General features: G+C 47.2%; 1 protein-coding gene across 1 annotated transcript in view; it reads right to left on the bottom strand.

The window, feature by feature from the left end:
* MSH5 (mutS homolog 5) overlaps positions 1-22279 on the bottom strand; it is a 78417-nt gene that overhangs the window by 18797 nt on the left and 37341 nt on the right. The window contains exons 9-16 of the mRNA XM_040405753.1: positions 19175-19257; positions 17804-17849; positions 15260-15398; positions 12704-12766; positions 12475-12603; positions 11954-12026; positions 1954-2063; positions 556-636 (exon numbers count right to left, since the gene is read on the bottom strand). Coding sequence (XP_040261687.1) covers positions 556-636; positions 1954-2063; positions 11954-12026; positions 12475-12603; positions 12704-12766; positions 15260-15398; positions 17804-17849; positions 19175-19257 — 724 coding nt within the window. The remainder of the gene's footprint in view (positions 1-555; positions 637-1953; positions 2064-11953; positions 12027-12474; positions 12604-12703; positions 12767-15259; positions 15399-17803; positions 17850-19174; positions 19258-22279) is intronic.

The following is a 22279-nucleotide window of genomic DNA, read 5'->3' on the forward strand; positions in this document are numbered from 1 at the left end:
GAAGCCCACAGACACTCTGAAGCGCTTCCGTGGCTTTCGGGTCCGTGCCTCTGCACCGCAAAAGATAAAGCATGTCCTATCTGTTGCCTATCTTGCGGATCGTGGACCCATTCAAGTCAATGGGTCCCCACCACAATACAGGATTCACATGGACGGTGCCCGTGAATTGCGGACTGCTATTTTCAGTCCACAGCATGGGCACGGCGACCTTGCGATTGTGTGAATAAGCCCTAAGGGGATGTGCACACAACGGATTTTACCGCAGAATTTTCGAATGTCAAAAACCCGCCAGCTGCTGTGTCTTTTCTGTCTTCCATGCAACCCAGTGGGAAGCAGAGCTGAGGATTGCAGAGCGACGGCTTATAGCGTGATCCTCAGCGCTGCCTCCCATTGAAATTAATGGAAGGCAGAAAGGACGTGGTTGCCGGCGGGTTTTCAGAAAAATTTTGGGCGTGGCTGTCCGCGCCAAAGTTCCACTGTAAAATCTGTTGTGTGAAGGTCCTCTTGGAGTTTTGCTATTGGCAAAACTGAAGACGAAAGGAGTAAACTTCTCACCATGAAATCCAGACCATCGATCTCAAAGTCCGTCTTCTCCTGCATGGACGGGAGGCGCTTGATGGAAAGCAGGAATCCAATCTATAGGAATAAGATGGTTCTTGATGCCGATACCAGAGATCTACTACAGACGGTTCTGTGTGCAATGAAATGCTGTTTTCTAAGATACTTCTTTTTATATCAAGACTGTAAGGCCGGTTTGACACAAAGGGGGTCATTTACTAAAGACCGGCGTTTCACAGGTTAATTCTCACCAATTTAAATTTGTCAGTTCTGCTGTCCATTCACCAGAACTGAAATTTACTCCAGACAGTTTTTTTATGGGACAGGTTATATGTTTTATTGGCACCATTTAATATTGCATACGATGTAGTGGGGAGCTGGAAAAAAATTCCATATGTGGTGAAATTGAGAAAAAAAAAAAAAAAAAAAAAAAACAATACCGCTTTATGGATTTTGTTTTTATGGTGTTCCCTATGTGGTAAAACTGACATGTTAACTTCTAACTTCGTTCTCTGTGTTAGTACGATTACAGAGATACCACATTTATATAGTTTTTTCTGAAAAAATAAAAACCGACCCGTGTGAGGCCTCTTTATGTGGGGCGATCTGAAGTTTTCAGTGATTTTGATCACTTTTTATTCCTGTAAATCATCCATTTTGATATCTATTTTTTTAAACATTCACTGTATGGGATAGATACATTTATTTTTTAATCGTACGGGCGTTTTGGGATGTGGCAATGCCTATGATCTTTCTTTTTTATTGTTTAATTTTATTATGGGAAAAGGGAGCGATTTGAATTTTTATATATTTTTTTATATTTTGTAAAACTTCTTTTAAGCCTTTCTTTGGGGGCTTGAATATCTGATCTTGAGATCGTCAATTCGCTGTGTTCTTATGAAGCCCTGCCACCTGCAGGCCTCCATAAGAACTACAACTATAATAGCATGAGTTTCTTCAGAGAGAGATCCAGGCTTTTGCAGAAAATGAATGGCTCCCATGAAAGCCTCCTCAGATGCTGTGGTCACAACTGACCACAGCATCTGTCTGCGATTAGCGTTATCGCCAATTGCAGACATTTGTCCTAGGTGTCTGATGTGTGAAACTGCGGAAACCAGACAGCTATGCTATCTTAAGCAAAGTGGGAGCAGGCGTGGGATTTACGGGACACTGAGGAGAACCGGCCTGTCCCCCGCCCACGCTATGCATGCTTTTTTAGACCTGGCTTGAGCGCAGATAGTCGCAGTCGTAATTGTTATGACTGAAGAGGTGCTGTGTACCCGACCCTGCCCCTCCTCTGTGCCAAACCCTTGCCATCACTTATTTTTTTCATTGTATTTAAACCTGAAGCATGATGGGTGCCAAGATGGTCCTATTCTGTCTCATTTTTCTCACCAGCGGGATGTAGACAATACAGCAGGATGGTATCTGAACGTCCAAGGTCTCCAGTTCTTTACGTGCAACCTCGGTTAGGAAGTCTGGCAGTCCTTGCAGCCGACGTTTCTCTGAGAAGACAAAGATAGAACTGTCACACAGCGCCTGTGAATAGTAGAGGGAAATTCCTTGCAGCCGCATACGGTGTTGTGTGTTTTTGGGCCAAAAACTCCCCCAAAAATTATTATTATTATTTTTTTTTTATGTGTTTTTGCCCACATAGTGTATTTTACCACCTGCCATTTTCCCTGCTATTTTTTTTATTTCATGTGTTTTTTTCATAGGAAGGTATGTACCCTACTGTCATATCTCTTAGGGCTAATTCAGACGTCCCTAGTGTTTTACGGTCCGCAAAACACGGATACCGACATGGCAGGAACTATGCTAGAAATGCCTATAGTTGTCTGCAATTGTGGACAAGAATAGGACATGCTCTATTTTTTTGGCGGGGGCGTGGAACAGAATTACGGATGCGGAAAGCTCACGGTGTGCTGTCCTCATCTTTTGAGGCCCCATTGAAATCAATGGGTCCACGCCCGTTCCGCAAAATTGGTAGTCTGAATACAGTCGTCTGAATGAGCCCTTTACTCTGTAGAGCAGTATGGGGTAATAAATTAGTACAAATTAAAACACTATTTAAAAAACACACATTGCATCTATGGAAGAAAAATGGAAGGAAATAAGGGGGGGGAAAAGTGCTGTGATTAAAAAAAAATAATGCAATTGAGAAAAGTACATGACCAGTACTTCAAGTGTCAAAAAATGCCTGTTTGTCCTGCTGGTATTATTTCCCATAGATCTTCATGTTAAAGCTTGTTCACATCTGTGTTAGGAGCCTCCGTTACAGATTCCGTGAAAAAGACCGGACAAAAACAGTAGCACAAATGTAAACTGAACAGACTCCATTGTTCAGCTCAGTTCGTCTCAGTCTTGTACCTGATCCGGCACAAGAGGTGGTGTGAAACAGCCCTGCAGTTGCCTAAAAATGTTGCAAAAAATGGCAGAAGAAAAAAAAAAGTACCAAAAACTGCAATACCCCTCAAAATGCCAGAGTGACACCAGCATAAATTGGCTTCTAGCATAATGTGGCTTTAGGGGGCTCGACCAATCACAAGAATTGAGGTCTTCTGTGTGAATGGAGGGCTAGCAAAGGTGTGCGACATCATTCTCCATCATGTTACTACGGTATCGGGACATCTATGGCAAACTGATTTGACGTGCCATAAATGTCTGATAGGTATGGGTCCCACCTCTGGAGAATCTGGCCATGAATAGATACTGTAGGTGATTGGTTGCACATGTGGTTCTGTCCATTCACATCTATGGAAATTCTAGACGACGCCAAGGTGCATAAATGCAGGCGTCCTTGACTGCATAGAGCATGGCGGTGCAATGGGTTAAAGAAAGGATTGCAGCCTGGTTAGAGTGGCACAGCCCGCAGGGGTGTTCTGGTTAGCAGGCTGGTAAGATAAAAGAGGCATTCCAGTAATCAAGCTTCCCCCCCAATCCTGGTTGGCTAAAAGGGGTGGTAGTGGCCATATGTAGAAAAGAAGGGGAAGGGCCCGAGGACAGCCTCTTTCTCCGGCGCCTCAGTGAAAGCTTATCAAGCTGCATTAGGTGTGACTGACGAAAGGGTATTAATCGCTGCTATGGCAGCTCACTTACAAAATGAAGTGCCGGCTAGTCTATCTCGCCTGCTGGCGGGATTACAAGCCCCTGCATCATCCTCCCTCTGTTCCCCCTGTTCAAGCTGTCCCATCTCCCTCTTCGTGTCCCTCCGGTTCCACCTGTCCCCTATGCCCCCTCTGCTCCCTCCGATGCCCCATTGTATGCAGCGGATGGCAGGCGGTCTTCTAGGAACATCCACCCACTCACCTCAGTCCCTCTCTCCCCCCGCTACCTGTATACTCCTCAATGCGATGCAGGAGACGGGGGGGCGCAGGACACAGTGCGCCGGCATGCCAAGCCTCAGCGCTTCCGGACGCACTGAGTTTACCCCTGCCCCCATGCCTGCAACAGGCGCGCGCGCGCTCAGGTCCATGGTAGTCTCCTGGCCGGACCATTAACTGTCCCCCTTTTCATTTCAGATATGGGAAATCGCCCCAGCTCTTCCTCCTCTGCAGAAGAGGCTTCTCCCCATGTTTCTGCCCTTCTTCAGGGGCCGTCAAATGAGCCCCCACCGGCCACTAATACTAAAAAATCACCCCCCACCTCAGGATGCCCCTATGACTTCTCAGCCTATTGTTCCAACCCCCCTGCCATCTATTACAGGGCAGGTTGCAGTGCAAGTCGCTGACAGGGCACAAAACCAGCCCCCTCACTACCTTAGAACACACACTCGTTCGCGTTCTCCCGCTGACATCTCCGACCGCCGAAATAGGCGCAGGTCGGCATCTCACGGCATCGCTGTACCCGCCATGCGTGCAGATCCTCCAGGCGAAGCCGCAGGTCTGCTCGTTCGAGGTCTTCCAGGTGGCGGTCGCCTTCTTCATCGGAGTTGAGTTCCTGCAGATCATATTAACGCAAGAGGCGGGAGCCTGGACATGCGACCAACAGGTCGTCCCGCGGGGTTGAACCAGCCATCATGGTTCCAGAAACTGATCCTCCAGTCATGGCAAGGACCCTCCTGCGACGTCTTCCACTGGTGAGTTTAATTTCAGCGGGGCGTGGGGCGCTTCCTCAGTAGCAAAACGCTTGGTGCCTGCCCTTAAGACATTGTTCGTGCAGTTAGACCCTAGTTCCGCATTGGTTGCACCCTCCACCCCCTGCCCCTAAACCTGTTACACTGCTCAGAACTAGTGACTATAAGGAATCCCTGTTTTGTGGCCTCAGCCCCTTAGGTGCTCATATAGATGAGGAGACAAGAAATAAAATATGGGCGAACCAGTATATAGATATTTGGTCTTTAATATCAGTCGATCAACACACGGTGGATAAAGAGCGTAGACCAAATTCTGATAGATTCATTGATCGCAGACCAAAAGTTGCCCATACTATAGGTAATTAGTTGCAAGCATTTTCCGTCCTGGGATATATTATGGCCCTCCGCCACCCTGAATGGTCAGCTGAACTTTTCGTATATATGGATTGTATCTGTAGCGCATACAAGTCTCACAGAGGCTCTGCATGGTGGCGGTATGAAGAAGAGTTCCTTCAGCGCTTAGCGCTACATCCAGGGATAGGCTGGGGAGTTAAGGTCACTGATTCATAGCTCTGCCTTATGATGGCGCAAAAAGTGCATCTTTTTCCTTCTATGGCTGCTGGCTCCTCTAACGTACAGGCGCCAGTGGAGCATGCTGGCTGTACAACGAGGGACATTGCAAATTTTTTGCCCTGTGTAGATACAAGCATGAGTGTTCTGTCTGCGGCAGATCTCACGCCGTGGTCCGTTGCTCAGGCAACCCCCCCGGGTCCAAGCCCCCAGCTCCCACTAGTGGGAAAGACTCCGGTGGGCGTGGCAACGATGTCCAAGTGGTTAGATCTGTACCCCAACAAAGAAGCCGCGGACCAAATTTGATGTGGGTTTTCTTTTTTTTTTTTTTATACCATTCTATTTTTTACATTCCCCTACTTTTGCTAGCAATTTAAAGTCTGCTAGAGACAACAGCGACTTGTTGCAAAAAAAACATTTATAAAGAAGTTTTTATTAGGCAGGATGGTTGGCCCATTTCCCCCCCCCCCTCTTTTTCTAATATCAGAGTTTCGCCATTAGGCCTCATCCCCAAACAGGAACCGGGAAAATTCTGACGGATCCACCACTTTTCCTTTCCCAGGGGCATGTCTGTTAACAATGGCATCTCCTCGGTTTCTTATGTGCCTTTTGATAGGGCGGTGGTTCTGGTCAGAGCGGTGGGACAAGGAGCCTTGCTGGCTAAGTCCGACATCGAAGCAGCTTTTCGTCTGCTTCCGGTGCACACGGAGAGCTACCATCTTCTGGGATGTATGGTGGACGACTTGTATTTCTAAGACACTTGCCCACTGATAGGCTGTTCCATCTCCTGCAATTTTTTCGAATTGTTTAGTACCTTCCTTGGAGCTATTACACTCCTTGGAGCTTTTCCCTATTATCGTTGCCATTAATTTATGGGGCCATGAACTTAGGAACATACGGGTGTGTTTCTGGAAGGACAACGTGGCGGTGGTTTACTGTATTAATAAGTTGACATCTTCATCGCTCCTGTGTTGGCACTGCTCCGACATCTCGTGCTTCGATGTCTGGAGCTCAACGTCTGGTTTCACGCTCGCCATGTACCTGGCGTACACAATGGTGCCGCTGATGCTCTTTCCCATTTTCGTTGGCACGAATTCCAGAACTTCTTGCCGGAGGCTGACCAGAAAGGCCTTCCATGCCCGCAACAGCTTTGGGACTTGCTCTCACTAGCGACATCATGCAGTGATCGGTATCGGTTGCACCTGCGACTTGGACTGGACATAGTAAGGCGTGGGCGAAATGAGGGGCACGTGTTGGAGATGTACCAGCAGGGAAGCCCCTGACTGCCTGGTTGGAGGTGACGATTTTGTATCTATTATGGCTGAGGGACCAAGGGGTCTGTGCTACTGTGGCGCAGCGTAGGCTTTCGGGCATTAGTTTCTATTTTAAATTGCACGGTTGGCCCGACGTCACCAAACATTTCATCATTCGCCAAGCCCTTAAGGGCTGGTGCAAGGAGTATGTATGTTGCAAGCATAGACGCCCAGTATCTTATTTGTTATTGACCCATTTATGCAACGTCTTACCTTCTGTTTGTCCCTCGTTGGCGGAAGTTGTGCGTTTTCATGCGGCTTTTTGCTTAGCATTTTTTGCAGCCCTTAGGATTGGGGAGCTAGTTTCTCAATCGCATTTCCAGCCAGGAGGTTTGCAGTTTGAGGTTGTGCTCCTCAGCGATTCTTCCCTCCGTATTTTCATCTGCTCCTCAAAAACAGACCTTTTCGCCCTAGGCGCTTGGCTTTGTATCAGGTAGAGGGCCCAGCATCGGAATTATTGGCGTCTCGTCCCTAGGGCGCCCCCCTTTTGCTGCATGCCGACGGCACTCCACTCACCTGTTTTTAGTTTAAGTCAGTTTTTACCCGTTGCCTCGCAGTCGTAGGTCTCCCTAGCTCGGACTTCGGCACCCATTCCTTCCGCATTGGAGCCGCTACGGAGGCAGCTAGAGCCGGTTTCCCAGACTCTGAAGTGCAAGGTATTGGTAGGTGGAGGTTGGAGTGTTTCTCCTCATATGTGCCCCCCCCCCCCCCCCCCCCACTTATTAGTTTGATTTTCTTTGCAGATCCTGTCCAGCCGACCATTTGCTTTCTTGGACATTCTTATATATTTTGGGCAGGCCAGCGGTCCGAATATTGGCCTGGTGGTTGCAGGCTCAGCTTCCAGAACGTCCAGGTCTCTAGCACTCGGGGTCTACGTTGGTTTCAAGTCTTGCCTGAAGCGGTCGAGATAAGTAGAGCAGTCCGTTCTCCGGTCGTCTTAGTCACACATGCCGGGGGCAATGACCTCTGCCGGCTAAAATTGGCCGAGCTCATTACTCTCATTAGGGTGGACCTGGAACAACTCCCTTCCTTTTTCCACGAAGTCGTAATTGTCTGGTCAGAGATCATCCCTAGAGTAACTTGGCAGGGATTAGGGATGCGTAGGCTATAGAAAGTGCCAGGAGGACGGTCAATGCCAGTATCGTTCACTTTGTACGCTCCAGGGCGGGAATTGTGGTGCGTCACCGACAGTTGGAGGGCGATAATATGTGCCTCATGAGGCCTGATGGTGTACATCTCAACGATATCAGTCTCAACATCTTTCTCTCTGGCTTGCAAGATGGCGTGGAGCAAGCACTGTTCTTGTTGGGTGGGGGTCGGAGCGCCGTGTAGGGGTACATGGGCTCCTCCGTTGAGGTCGGTTGAGTCATTTAAGAGGGAGAAGGCGGACTTGCCCACGGATGAATTCTGTGGGGCAGACTGCTTACCCCCCCCTTCCCCCGGTTGGCTAAAAGGGGTGGTAGTGGCCATATGTAGAAAAGAAGAGGAAGGGACAGAGGACAGCCTCTTTCTCCGGCACCTCAGTGAAAGCTTTCCGCCCACCCACCCCTTGTTTCGTTGTTTTTCTGTTATTGTTCTTCTCACTGCTGGTGTTCCGTTTTCAGATCTATTCCTGTTCAGAAGTCACAGCGGAGGTCGGTTGAGTCATTTAAGAGGGAGAAGAAGGCGGACTTGCCCAAGGATGAATTCTGTGGAGCATACTGCTTCTTATACTGCGAGGCATTTTGTTTGGTATTATAAGAGTTGGATGGTTTGAGAAAAATAACTAATGAAGCTGTGACCGACCCTCACCCAAAAAGATGGTTGTCAAGTGTTGTTATTTATTATAGGCTGCAAGACGGCCAAGGTGTTGGGGGGCAAGGGTATAAGTCTCGGCAGTCTGAATATAACCGAGTAATTTTAATCTACCATAAAAATGAATGGAGAGAATCATGAATGTGCATCCACCTCTTGGGGGGGGGGGGCGCGAGATGGTATCCTGTTTTCAAGATAGGTGCTCGCCCCATAGTTGGAAAAGGAAATTATTATTATTATTATCTCCAACCTTATTAAACTACATATGTTATATGATTAATTCATTCCGTTTTATACAATACTATTAGTGAAGCCAGAGCAGAACATTTACAGCAGTGATCTCCAACCTGTGGGTCCCCTGTTGCTGTGAAACTATGACCCCCAGTATGCCTTGACAAGGATGCAGCTGTCAGGGTATGCTGGGAGTTGTAATTTTGCAACAGCTTGAAGACCACTGATTCACATCATTAGAGCACATTCTGGAAAAACAGTGGTTTCTCTACAGCTCGAGAGGGGTTAGTTACAGGAAATGGTTGCTCATTGCTTTTTTTAGTACAGTTGCAGGTGGCCTCACTCTATGGAGATGTATATACTGTATATCAGTCTGGTGTGCCTACTGATAAGATAAACTCCAAGTCACAATTCAATGACCACAGGCAGCCAAAATTATATTATTACGCTCGGCGGGGGGAATTTATTGAGACTGAAGCTAGATGTCTAACTTTTCTACACCAGAAAAATGTCGTACAAGCACTAAAGAGGTTTTCCAGGTTTTAATAATGTAAGTCATCAATATCAGATCAGCGGCACCTCAACACCTGGCACCCTCATCCAGGGCCGGTTTTAGACAAAGTGTGGCCCTAGGCAAAATTGAAAGTGGGGCCCCAAATCCTGAAATATTGGACCAGAAGTCTGACAGAACTTTGTAGGCACGGACAGCAGCTGAGTGTAGACGGCCACCTTATCTCTCTTTAGCCTTTCCACTGTAAGCTGCTGCTCCTGCAGCCTCTTTGGGTATGTTCACACAGAGTATTTTCTGTGCTTAAAAAACTTAATGCAGAATCCACATCAGGTTTTTTGGATGCGTTTTTGTCTGATGCATTTTATAACACACTTTTTGATGCAGTTTTGCTGTGAATTTTCATTAATGCCAATTTTCAAAAGGGAATTCTGGACATGGAACCCGCATGAAGAATGGCCAGGGCAATTCATTTTTTTCATGGTGCAGTTTATAAGCAGAAAAAAAGGGGTTGTCTTATCCGGGCCCCTGAAGTGAAGGGAGAGCACCGTGTGCATGCATCGTCATCCTTAATATGCGAATATTGTTCTGAAAATAGCACTGTTATGGGGGATCTGCGGATGACACTGTTATGGGGGATTTGTGGATGACACTGTTATGGGGGATCTGTGGATGACACCGTTATGAGGGATCTGTGGATGACACCGTTATGGGGGATCTGTGGATGACACCGTTATGGGGGATCTGTGGATGACACCGTTATGGGGGATCTGCGGATGACACCGTTATGGGGGATCTGCGGATGACACCGTTATGGGGGATCTGCGGATGACACCGTTATGGGGGATCTGCGGATGACACCGTTATGGGGGATCTGCGGATGACACCGTTATGGGGGATCTGCGGGTGACACCGTTATGGGGGATCTGCGGATGACACCGTTATGGGGGATTTGTGGATGACACTGTTATGGGGGATCTGTGGAGGACACACTGTTATGGGGGATCTGTGGAGGACACACTGTTATGGGGGATCTGTGGAGGACACACTGTTATGGGGGATCTGTGGAGGACACACTGTTATGGGGGATCTGTGGAGGACACACTGTTATGGGGGATCTGTGGAGGACACACTGTTATGGGGGATCTGTGGAGGACACACTGTTATAATATGTGACATAGCTTTACAGATTCCTTTATTAGCAGCCCTGTTCTGCTCCCCCCAATTACTGGGGAAAAAAACACTGCTAATTTGTGATCTATACTCCATTGCCACTGCCCCTCCCCCAATTAACAATGCAGACCACCTAAACAATGCAGTCTTCAATAGTTTAACTAGAGCCCTCTATGGCCCAGACAGCCATGCGGTAATTGAATGCAGAATGGCCACGTCACAAGCACGCTTTTTGGTGGTGTCCTAAAAGTGCTGCAGACCTAGCTCACACTGGAGTCACAGGTAGCACACTCCTGACACAAGGAGCTCACACACAGCTCACAGAGGGGACACACACCGGGATCAGAGGGGGCACAGGGAGCACACACAACTCCCACTGGGAGCACAGAGGCCACACAGAGCGCACACAGGGGTCGCAAGGAGCGCACACGAGGGTGCTCACAGAGGGGACACAGGGAGCTCACAGAGGGGGCACAGGGAGCTCACAGAGGGGGGCACAGGGAGCTCACAGAGGGGGGCACAGGGAGCTCACAGAGGGGGCACAGGGAGCTCACAGAGGGGGCACAGGGAGCTCACAGAGGGGGCACAGGGAGCTCACAGAGGGGGCACAGGGAGCTCACAGAGGGGGCACAGGGAGCTCACAGGGGGGGCACAGGGCGCTCACAGAGGGGGCACAGGGCGCTCACAGAGGGGGGCACAGGGAGCTCACAGAGGGGGGCACAGGGAGCTCACAGAGGGGGCACAGGGAGCTCACAGAGGGGGCACAGGGAGCTCACAGAGGGGGCACAGGGAGCTCACAGAGGGGGCACAGGGAGCTCACAGAGGGGGCACAGGGCGCTCACAGAGGGGGCACAGGGCGCTCACAGAAGGAACTCACAGATCAGTGACCATCAATACTTGAGGGCAGTGCAGGGCTGTTACAATGAGAGTGACCACCAGCAGCCCTGCACCCTCCTCCACAGACACTGCTGCATGCTTGGATGGACGTACCAGGTGCTTTCATAAGACAGGGTCCTGGGATCTCCTGCAGTCCAGCAGCTGAGGTCCGAGCCAGCAGAAGGCCCAGTCATCCCAGTCTGATGTTTGGGCCTTGCAGCCTGGAGCAAGTGCAGGCAATATATGGACAGAACGTCGGATGTGTGTGGCAGCAGGATTCTAATTCTGTGCAGTGACTGAGGTCTGGTGAGACGGGGAGACTGTGCGGGGTAGACAGTAGCGGACTGCTGCAGCATGTTAGAATTGCCCTGTTTGCACCCCCCCCCCCCCCAAAAGTCGGCCCTACCCTCATCAATCAGCAGCATGCCACGACAAACGACATCCATTGTATAGCAGCTGTGCTTGGTATTCCAACCCAGACCTATTCACTTGAACAAGGACTGAGCTGCACTTAGGCCATGTGACCGGTGTACATGACATCACCGGCCTAGAAAGAGGCCACGGCTATTTGAAGAGCACTGTGGTCTCTTCAAACAGCTAATCAGCAGGGGTGTTGGGAGCCGGACCCCACCAATCAGATATTGATGACCTATCTTGAAGATGCGCCATCAATACCAAAATCTCAGACAACCCTTTTAATTAATTCCACAACTGTGTCTATATAGTGGACTGTATCAGAAAGCCCTGTATACAAAACTTTGGACCTAAAAATTACACTTTCAGAACAAAGTAAAATCAATAACATTTGCTCAAAAATGCTTCTAGAAGGTCTGCGCGTGACTAAACGTCACTTACTGTCATCTACAGTTGGATCTATCTGTGGTTTAATGCAAAACCGCTTTTCCCTTAGGCTTTCTTCAAAATCCACCTGGGGAAACAAATGCAAACGAAAAATTGAGTTTGATGACACAGTATAAAACAGACGAGAAAAAAAATAAAGTTCGTATAGAGGAGACATGGGAAAAGGGATTCCAAGATCCTGGGCTGAGTAACCTCCATATATATCTTTATAGTGGAATTTTTTTGATTTCTTAGACACAGATTTAGACTGATAACATTTTGACTACCTACAGCCACCACTAGAGGGAGCTCTCTGCAAACAGTTTTATTCTTGAGGTCAATGTATGAGAGTGTGCAGTAAGCTCCCTCTAGTGGTGGCTGCAGGTAGCCCTATATCTGTAGGCAAGAATATATGGATCTGAATGGGCAAGATCGCTGTAACATGGGACTTGGATTATTTCTAATTGACTGTAGATGAAAAAAAGGTTTGTCAAGGGTTTATGTGTAGATAGATAAGAAAGTGTCGGGATACAAACCACTTTACTAATGATGCTGGCAATGTAGTGCAGGTCACCGCTGAACGCAGAAGAGATGCGACTGAACAGGGTCACAGTCTGAGGCAACGAGCGGCATATTTCTCCTATGCAAACAGCACTGTAGACACTCTGCAAACAATATGGCGGATTGAGAGAAATGAAGAGCATTTACTATCTGGCTAATCCTAAAATGGGGGCACATAAATACCAGCCGTGGAGACAAATGTACCTTGTACAGGAGCTGCCAGTCCGAAACCTTGGTGTTGGAGAGGGTCATCCGCTTTAGTATCAGCTGATTAGGAGAAAAACGTGACAGGCGACTTAGGCTCAGTTCACACTTCAGTTATTTGGTCGGTTATTTCGATCAGTTATTGGGAGCCAAAACCAGGTGCGAATCAAAAACCCAGAACAGGTGCAAATCAAATCATTATACCTGATCTCTGAGTCGACTTCACTACTGGTTTTGGCTCACACAATGCACACCAATGTATGTATTTTGCGGTCCACAAAACACGGATCCACAAAAAATACGGATGCAGTCCGTTTACATTCCGTATTTTGTGGAATGGAAGGCCCCTAATAGAACAGTCCTATCCTTGTCCGTAATGTGGACAATAATAAGACATGTTCTATATTTTTTTTTTTTACGGAAACGGAATTCACACGGAGTACCTTCCGTTTTTTTTGCGGACCCATTGACATGAAAGGTTCTGCATATGGTCCACACAAAGAAACAGAACAGACATGGAAAGAAAATACGTTTGTGTGCATGAGCCCTTAGGTGAACTCAGCCTTATTAGTCACCATTGTAGTTGTACATGTATTACAGGGATGAGGCTTACAAATGTTGCGCAATTTTGTATTCAAATGTAGATCGGTATGTAAAGCTTTTCAGAACTCACCGAAACATGCACTTTAGGCCTCTTTCACACGACAGTATGGCTTTTTCAGTGTTTTGCGGTCCGTTTTAAACGGATCCGTTGTTCCGTTTTTTGTTTCCGTTGTGTTTCCGTTTCCGTTCCGTTTTTCCGTTCCGTTTTTCCGTATGGCAAATACAGTACACAGTAATTTCATAGAAAAAATTGGGCTGGGCATAACATTTTCAATAGATGGATCCGCAAAAAACGGAACGGATACGGAAGACATACGGATGCACTTCCGTATGCATTCAGTTTTTTTGCGGACCCATAGACTTTAATGGAGCCACGGAACGTGATTTGCGGCCAAATATAGGACATGTTCAATGTTAAAACGGAACGGAAAAACGAAAATACGGAAACGGAATGCATACGGAGTACATTCCGTTTTTTTTGCGGAACCATTGAAATCAATGGTTCCGTATACGGACCGTATATGGACCGCAAAAAAACGGCCCGTAAACGGGGGGAAAAAAACGGTCATGTGAAAGAGGCCTTAGGGAGGCAAAAGTGTATTAAAAATACAAAAACCATTAATAAAGTATATTACAAAAGTGTTATTAGGGCATTAGGGACATGTGAACAAAAATGTATACAAAAGTTTCGTTACTCTTTGATGTTTTGGCTGATCGGTGTATCTTCACTGGGGATGCTTTGATTATTCATTACAGCATATATGCTCAGCAATAATGAGGGCTTGTGTGCACAACCATAATGCAACTTCACATGATCTCGGAGTTGTACAGTACCTCCATATACATTCCATATGGATTTGGGGGGGTACAATCTCTCCTTGGGGAGAAAGCACCTTGATCGGCGTGAGGAGACTTATAGGCCATACATGCTCCTCTGGAATTCTGGGAAGAAAGGGATGCAAGTGAGCTCTAGACAAGCTCCGCCTCTAACGCCACCAGATGTACGGCAGCTATCCTATAAGTCAGGCATGCTCAACCTGCAGCCCTCCAGCTGTTGTAAAACTACAACTCCCGCAATGCCCTGCTGTAGGCTGTTCAGGCATGCTGGGAGTTGTAGTTATGCAACAGCTGGAGGGCTGCAGGTTGAGCATGCCTGCTATAAGTCAATGTTAGGCCTTGAGACATGACTCGTATATTAAATAAGCCAGCACCTCATCTGCAGACAGCTGTTTCGGGGTGATTGCCCCTCGTCAGTGCAGAGTAGAGAGCACTGGCTCACGGATTTGGGGGGTACAATCTCTGCTCTGCACTGTCACCCCAATCACCCTGAAACAGCTGTCTGCAGATGAGGTGCTGGCTTATTTAATATCCGAGTCATGTCTCCAGGCCTATTGACTTATACAATAGCTGCCTTACACCTGGTGGCATCAGAGGCAGAGCTTGTTAAGAGCTCATTTTCATCCCTTTCTTTCCATTCCATATGGAGGCACAATCGGCATGGGACTGCTGGAAATAGCGGAGCGCTGTACTTGGTTGTCTCCGGCAGTCCTATAGAGAGTGAATGCAGTGAGAGGCAGTGCTCATGCTCAACCCCCGATTCTCCTGATCTGCAGTGATTGGAACCCCACCAATCGCATACTTATTCCCTATCCCGTGGATAGCGGATGTTTGTATTTGTGGGAAAACCCCTTTAATATTAGCCAAAATTAACTAACAGTCTAATGAGAACAGCCCCTAGGGAAAAAAAGGACCAGGCGTATTGTATCTGAACGTATCTTTGTTCCCCGGGAGATAAACGTCAGCAGTGGCGCCAGGCAGCAGCTTATCTCCCTTAATAGGTAAGCATATTGTATGTGCTTTGTTTATGGGGAAGACTAACAGCATGTTCATCTCCAGCCTAATACAAAAAGAAATAGACCTTTATGGTTTGGCAAAATTGCAGCTTAGACTCACAGGGATATTTTTTATGTACTTGAGGCAGCTCTGAATGTTGCTGGTAGTTTCCTGGTTTTGCGGAGCCATGAAAAATTCAATCACATCAAGGCGAGATGTCAGCTCTTCCTGGTTCCGTGTAGGCCTCATCAACCACAATCTAAAAAGAAGCAATGGATAACAGGTTGGGGAAATGTATCAGCTAGACGTTCGTGGAACACGGTCCGTGAGATACCGGACTGGCATTGCAGGAGCGCACGGCGTCATTGGTTGCTATGACGCCGTGCGCTCCGCAGGATACCAGTCTGATATCTCACGGACCATGTTCCACGGACGTCTGCGTGAGGCGTTACATTGTAGAATGCATGAGTTTGCTTGTTAGCAAAAAAAAAAAATTATTGCACAATATATTTGGCGTAGATGTCTAGGCGCATTTCTCTTCCATATATCACCCCATGGCTGGAGTACATGTATGCCAGTATTTTCACCATAAAATGATGCTCATCTTTAAAGGGGATGTCTGAGGAGAGGCATGGTGTAAAAGTAAAAAAAAAAAATCAGATCGTGCTGAACTCTCATCTTTGCCGCTTCTGTTCTTTGTCAGACCAGAAATGTGAAGTGCCATGTACATGCATGCCACCATTGCTGGCCAATAAGGGTCTCAGCGGTGACCTGTGCAGGATCGGCATGTGACTACTGAAGCTCAGCGGTCACGTGCCATTACTGATGTGTCACCACTGAGGACATTGATTTGGCAGCAGTGGCGTGCATTTAGAAGGCATGAAACACTTCAGGTCCGGCAGAGATCGAAAGTGGTGGAGATGAGAGCTTGGTGTGCAATGACCGGGTTTGGGGTGGCCCCAACCCTACACTGGGTCGAAGTGTCACCACGTGTTGTTCCTCTCCGGAAGGGATGGTGAGGCGTGGTGCTCCCCAATGGGAAATAAGTCCAGGGATTCAGGGTTTGCAATAAACCAGTGTGCTTCTTTACTGGAGGAAGTCAGGTGCAAAACAATACAGGTGAGGCATAGGGCTGGCTTCTCCAGTCTCCTCCAGGGCAGAAGAAGGGTTTGATGCTGAGGGAAGGCCTGAGCTAGCTGTCCATCTCTCTCTTCAGAAGGATGATATCCTGGTCCAAGGCTGGAGATCCAGGGTCTGTGGCAGAGTATCCCCGTCTCAGCGTCTTCTTCTGGTCACTCAGTAGGCTGGCAGAGTCTCCTCTTCTAAGCACTGTTTCCTAACTGCAGAACACTAGGGGCTCTGACTGCTCTCCTCATATACAGTTTTAGCTAGACTAGAGCCTTCTAGTGGGAGGGGTGGAGTGGAGAAGCTCAGCACAAACAAACCACTCTCGTCTGGCATAGACTACCATTAGAGCTTTAAAGGGGTTGTCCGGGATTGGGGACATTGGTCTAATAGTACTAGACTGCCTTACACATTACAAACATGCATGTACTACCTTTTGCACATATTTCTCAAGCCCCGTTTTCATCCAGTAAATTCTTGGCCGGAAGTGACTGTTTTCTTGTTCTCAGTGACGTACTGGGTCCCTGGCAGGCGAGCAAAGCCTCCTCTTCCGCTGCTCAGGGAGCCCGGTGACGTCACTGGCAGCCCAAGTAATTATGCAGAGTGGATGGAGGGGCGGTAACTAGGCCGGCCGACTTCGCTCTAAGCCCCGCCCCTCCGGTCCGGTGACGTCACAGGGCATGGAGCTTTATAATGAATGGAGGCAGATCACTATGCTAGTTAGCATAGAAAACTCCTCCCATGTAATGTGCATGAGGCATGAATATGTATGAGGGGGGGGGGGTGCAGGGACGATGTTAGAATGTAGAAATCGGGAGATGCTGCGCTGCGCTGGGACCCACAGTGCAGTGCGGCAGGAAGTGATCGCATAGATAAACAGATATGTAAACAATCTGTTGGGGACTGTAGGAGCCATGCTGCAATATAAAAGCTACCTAAAAACATCTGGTGAACATTGACCCGGCTTGTAACGGTGAGTAAGCTGTTTTTAAAAAAATAAGTTTGATCCCGGACAACCTCTTTAATAATACTCAATAGCAATGACAGAGCAGTTTTTCCAGGCAAAAACAAGTTTCCAGACATAACAGAGCTAAACCAGACAGTCACAAGGCCAGTCTGTCTCGGTTTGGTGGTAAACAACATCTGGCTTTTACCCCCAAAAACAAGCTCTTCGTTAAACTCTATGGCAGCTGTGGAAAATTACCAGCTTCCTATTCAAAGTCCTAACAGTCTCTCAGTATTCGTTTACCCTTTCCACAGAGCCTTAAAAATACAGTGATAATGAACAGGATATATATCACAACATATAAAATGCAGTTACACAGTATGATATATATTTTTTTCACTTTTAGACCATGCCCGCCCCCCTGGAGATTTGTTACCAGTTTTGGATAGTCCTTTTAATACATTTTGCACATATTACAATTCCTTCCGCCCACAAAACATTCCAAAGCTCTCAAGGTACATGTAAAAATGATGGATTTTGCTAAATAAGCCTCATCCAATGCCGTCATAGTAGACAGAATTGTTGCAACTTACCTCATCGTATTCTCTCCCCACCTGCACTGGCATCGGTTAAGAAGACCTAAAATATGACAACAGTCAGAAAACCTGCTTTTCTCATCACCATATTCCTTCTATACAGCAGCCTTATTTTAAATGCTTTGTGCACCTTTGCAAAAAATGATGAATCTTTGCAATAGGGGTTGATTAAAAAGTTTCTACTTCTCTGCACAATATGTGTCTCCATGGTAACAGACAGCAAACAAACTTTGTGTAGTCTGATCCTGCAGTCCTAGGGCCCTTTTACACCAACTCATGATCGAGCCAGCGCCCATTCGCAATAACTGGCGGGTGGCCCGTGTAAAGGTGGCTCCAATCACCCAATAAAACAAGCAAATGCTTCTTTCTCAGGCGATCACATCTTTCAGCAACCTAAATCATAATGTATCAGCAGGATACTACCCAGTGTAAACAGCGGATGTGCTGCTGACAATATGGAAAGTGAATGGGGAACGGTAATAACAAATGTTCGTCCCTCTGTCACTTTGCATGGGGTTGTGTAACGGGTCCTTTAAACAAGAGCACATCAACTAGTACATCGCTGATCAGCATTCGTTTATTGGCCAGCTTTGGCCCAACTTCCAGCAAACTGACCAGATATACTGTATGCTATCACAAATAGGGCGCAAGTTGAAGAAACGATGAGACTGGTATGTCCAAAACTTTCCATATGTAATATCACCTACCCTCCCCATCATAAATACTTGGGGGTTAGATATACACCAGCTTCTGCGACTTTCCCGCTGCTCACGCCAGGTCTAAATAGGGGTGTGCGTGGCGGGGGTGGGCCGGCAGGCCCATCTCATTTCTCATTTTCTAGGCATAGAAAATGTTGTAAATCTACGCCAGCAAGGAAGCTGGCGATGATTTAGACTGGCGGTGGATGCGCCTAGCTTATGTAGAGGCCGGCACTCAGGGGCAGACCATGCGACTGCTATGGGGCCCAGAGCAAGAGGGGGCCCAGTTGGGATCATCCCCTCTTGGGGGTGAAAACTTGGTCAGTACTCTATCCTCTAAAGGAAAAGCTTTTAGAAAATGAGCAGTGGAAAAAATGGCTCAAAGGGATTTAGGTGGACCTGTGTTGGGGGTCTGGTTTGATCCTTGCTATGGGGCCCTTACTTCTCTATGTAGGCCACTGCCAGCACTGGTCCAAATAAATGGCCCCCTTAGTATATAACCAACCCATCTTCCCAGAGGAGGTCGATATTATCTAGTAGATACTGAATGCAGAACTGATAATCCAAGCACTTTCCCAATGCTGCACCAAGGTAAGTCCTTGTGATGACAGCACCTGTCTACATGAGTATACGGTATATGACGTGAGGGAGTGCGTAGGTTCAGTATTACCAAAAAGGCTCAGTCCTTCTTTTCCTCCGGAACACATTTTATACACAGATGGATGCGCTTCACTTTTGAATATGTGCAAAACACTGAAAAAAAAGAAAGAAAAATAGGCGAAGACTGAGTATTTCAGCAGTATCATATAGTATCACCGATAAACTACAGTCATGTAATATTGCACAGGTATATTACATGCATCTATCTCCACTGTTAATGTAATTTGGGATTTGGGGATGGTAGCCACAAAGCAACTGATCATTTCAACAGCAAGTATCTTATGGACAAGGCTAGCTTGAAGGGGTTTTCTGAGATTTTAATACTGATGACCTATCCTTGGACCCCCACCGATCAGCTGTTTGAGAAGGCAGCAGCGCTACAGATTTCTCTCAGCTTTCACTAGGCCAGTGATGACACGTTCATCTGTCACGTGGCCCATGCGCAGCTCTGGGCTGAGCGCGATACCAAGCACAGCCGTTATACTATGTACGGCGCTGTGCTTGGTGAGCACGGAGAAGGCAGGTGCCTTCTCAAACAGCTGGTTGGGGTCCTGGGTGTCGGACTTCCACCGATCAGATACTGATGACCTATCCTGAGGATAGCTCATCAGTTATAAAATCTCGGAAAACCCTTTTATAGTTAACCTTCCCCTTTTAGCATCATGTGTTTAGGTCCAGCCTAAATGAAGGTCTTCATATATCTTTACAGCAGTCAGAGCAGCGCTTCCCTGATACAGAGTAGTGATGAGTGGCATAGGCAATATTCGAATTTGCGATATTTTGCTAATTTTTGGCCGAATATTAGCCATAAATTTGCAAATTCGAGAAATCTCCAGTCATTGTTTAATTGATTGCTTAAATCGGCAATGTAATATATTTGCGATAAATTTGCGATTAGAATATTCAACACTATTCGCGAATATGAATATATAGCACTATATTAAAAATATTCGAGAATTCTCGAAGTGGCGATATTCGCAATTTTAATATTTGCTCTCAACACTAGTAGAATTTATCAAGTTCTGCTCTCCAGTTGGCTTCAAAAAGTGATAAAACAAGTATCCGTGAGCTTTTGAGCTTTTTTGGGCAACAACTATATAACATTTTGCATTCTACAGCTGATTGAAGCCCGATTTATCAACTGTGACTATTCAAAAAGTCACAGCAATTGTCGCAATAAAGGGGCGGCATAGGAAGCGTAGTACCTTCTCCAAACAGAAGTGTTGGATATACGGCTAAAGACAGTGGCGTAGCTAGAAATGACTTGGCCCCACAGCATATTTTGGAATGGGGCCCCCCTCCCCCAGTAATTTTTTCGCAACCCCTTCCTTTCATGCCACCCCCATTCCTGTGGCTAGTAAAGATCGCTCTCAGACCAGGCCCGGCAGCTGTTCTTACATGGTCTATACTGTCGCTGTATATCATTTCATTGTGTAATACTGTTAAGGCTGCCCTGACAAAATCTGTTAGTCCTTCTCCTCCTGGATGGGCCCCTTCGGGGTCAGGGCCCTAAAACAGCCGCTTCTCCTGCTTCCCCTATAGTTACGCCTCTGGCTAAAGATGCAGCAAATTTATCAACCATCGTGTGACGTTTGATACATTTTGTAAAATTACTCCAACAGAAAATTCCTGCAAAACTGAATTTAAAAATTCCCTTCGTGATAAATCTCCCCCATGCAGTCAAATTGCCATTGACAGCCACTAGAAGGCGCTTATGAGCTTACAGCATACAGTGTTATCAGTGCTATTGCTGAGTTCACTGTATAGATTCTATGACGTTACCTCCTCAGCTCCCTCTAGTGGTGGCAGATTTTTATAATTTAAAGCTGTTGTCCAGGATTTTACTATTGATGACATATTGTTAGGATAGGTCATAAGTATCTGACCAGCAAGGTCCGACACCATGCAGCCTCGCTGATCAGCTCTTTTGCAGTAACTGTGGTACCGGAACGAGACAGATCCATTTACTGTGTAGTGCACGGAGCTGGTAACTGCAGAGCTGCTCCATAACAGCCCTGTCCACTACACCACAGACAGAACTATTTCGTCCCATGCAGTGGCGTGCCCAGGCGGGGGGGGGGGGTCGCTCCGCCCCGGGTGCTGGCTCTCAGCGCTTTCATGGGGGTGCCGAAACAGAAGCAATGAGCGTGTCCATCAATACAGATGGAAGCCCACATTGCTTTTCCCTTTATAAGATGCAACTTTCCAAGTGCCGGGACACGAATAGATAATTAGTGCGCAGAATTGTCCTTATTCACTAGAAGCCTTCCGGGATATAGTGGAAACCTAAAATCCTGATTACTTCAGAAGAGCATCCTGCAAATGATGTAGCAGAAGACTGATGTCTGCCACGAGGGAGAACGCCCTTGTTAGATAGCTCAAGATAAGTAGAAAACAGCATATTTAGTACCAGAGTGCTATAGTCTGGACTTAAAGTAAATATACTCAGCCTTTGTCTGTCAAGTAACAGTATTCGAAAATCCATCCATTGACAATTGCCTAAACCTAATATAAAGTATTACCATTACCTTAACATCTGAATCATTACTGGTGCTATATGACTGCACTTTATTGGTGGACTGTAATATCTGCCTTGAGACTATTGATTCAAGTAAATGTTCAATTGTTTTACAACAACTGACTCCTCATTACTACTACTACACTCAATATTTGCACCTTACGGTGCTGGCGTCACGAACACAGGGGCCCAGCCACCAAAGCACCTTAAACACCTGTACCATCAAGGGCACCTCAACTTCCATCTGGCTGGTGTTCCCTGCAATAGAGAGTGCCCCGGAGGATTTAGTGCTGTCTTCCCATCCACTGCACTGCCGACCCATCCACTGCACTGCCGACCCTCTGCTAACCGTGGGTACAAACAACTACTACCCCCATCGGCCCACCGTGAGCCTCACGTGTTTCCCCTGCGAACGTGCCGTTGCATAATGTGGGTTCTGGAGGTCTGATTGGGGGGTCTAATTGGGAGTCTGGAGGTCTAATGGGGGTCTGACTTGGGGGTCTGGAGGTCTAATGGGGGCCTGACTTGGGGATCTGGAGGTTTGACTGGGCGGTCTCGAGGTCTGACTGGGGGGTGTGATTGGGGGGTCTGGAGGTC

Source organism: Bufo bufo, chromosome 8 (assembly GCF_905171765.1).
Source record: "Bufo bufo chromosome 8, aBufBuf1.1, whole genome shotgun sequence".
Taxonomy (NCBI): domain Eukaryota; kingdom Metazoa; phylum Chordata; class Amphibia; order Anura; family Bufonidae; genus Bufo; species Bufo bufo.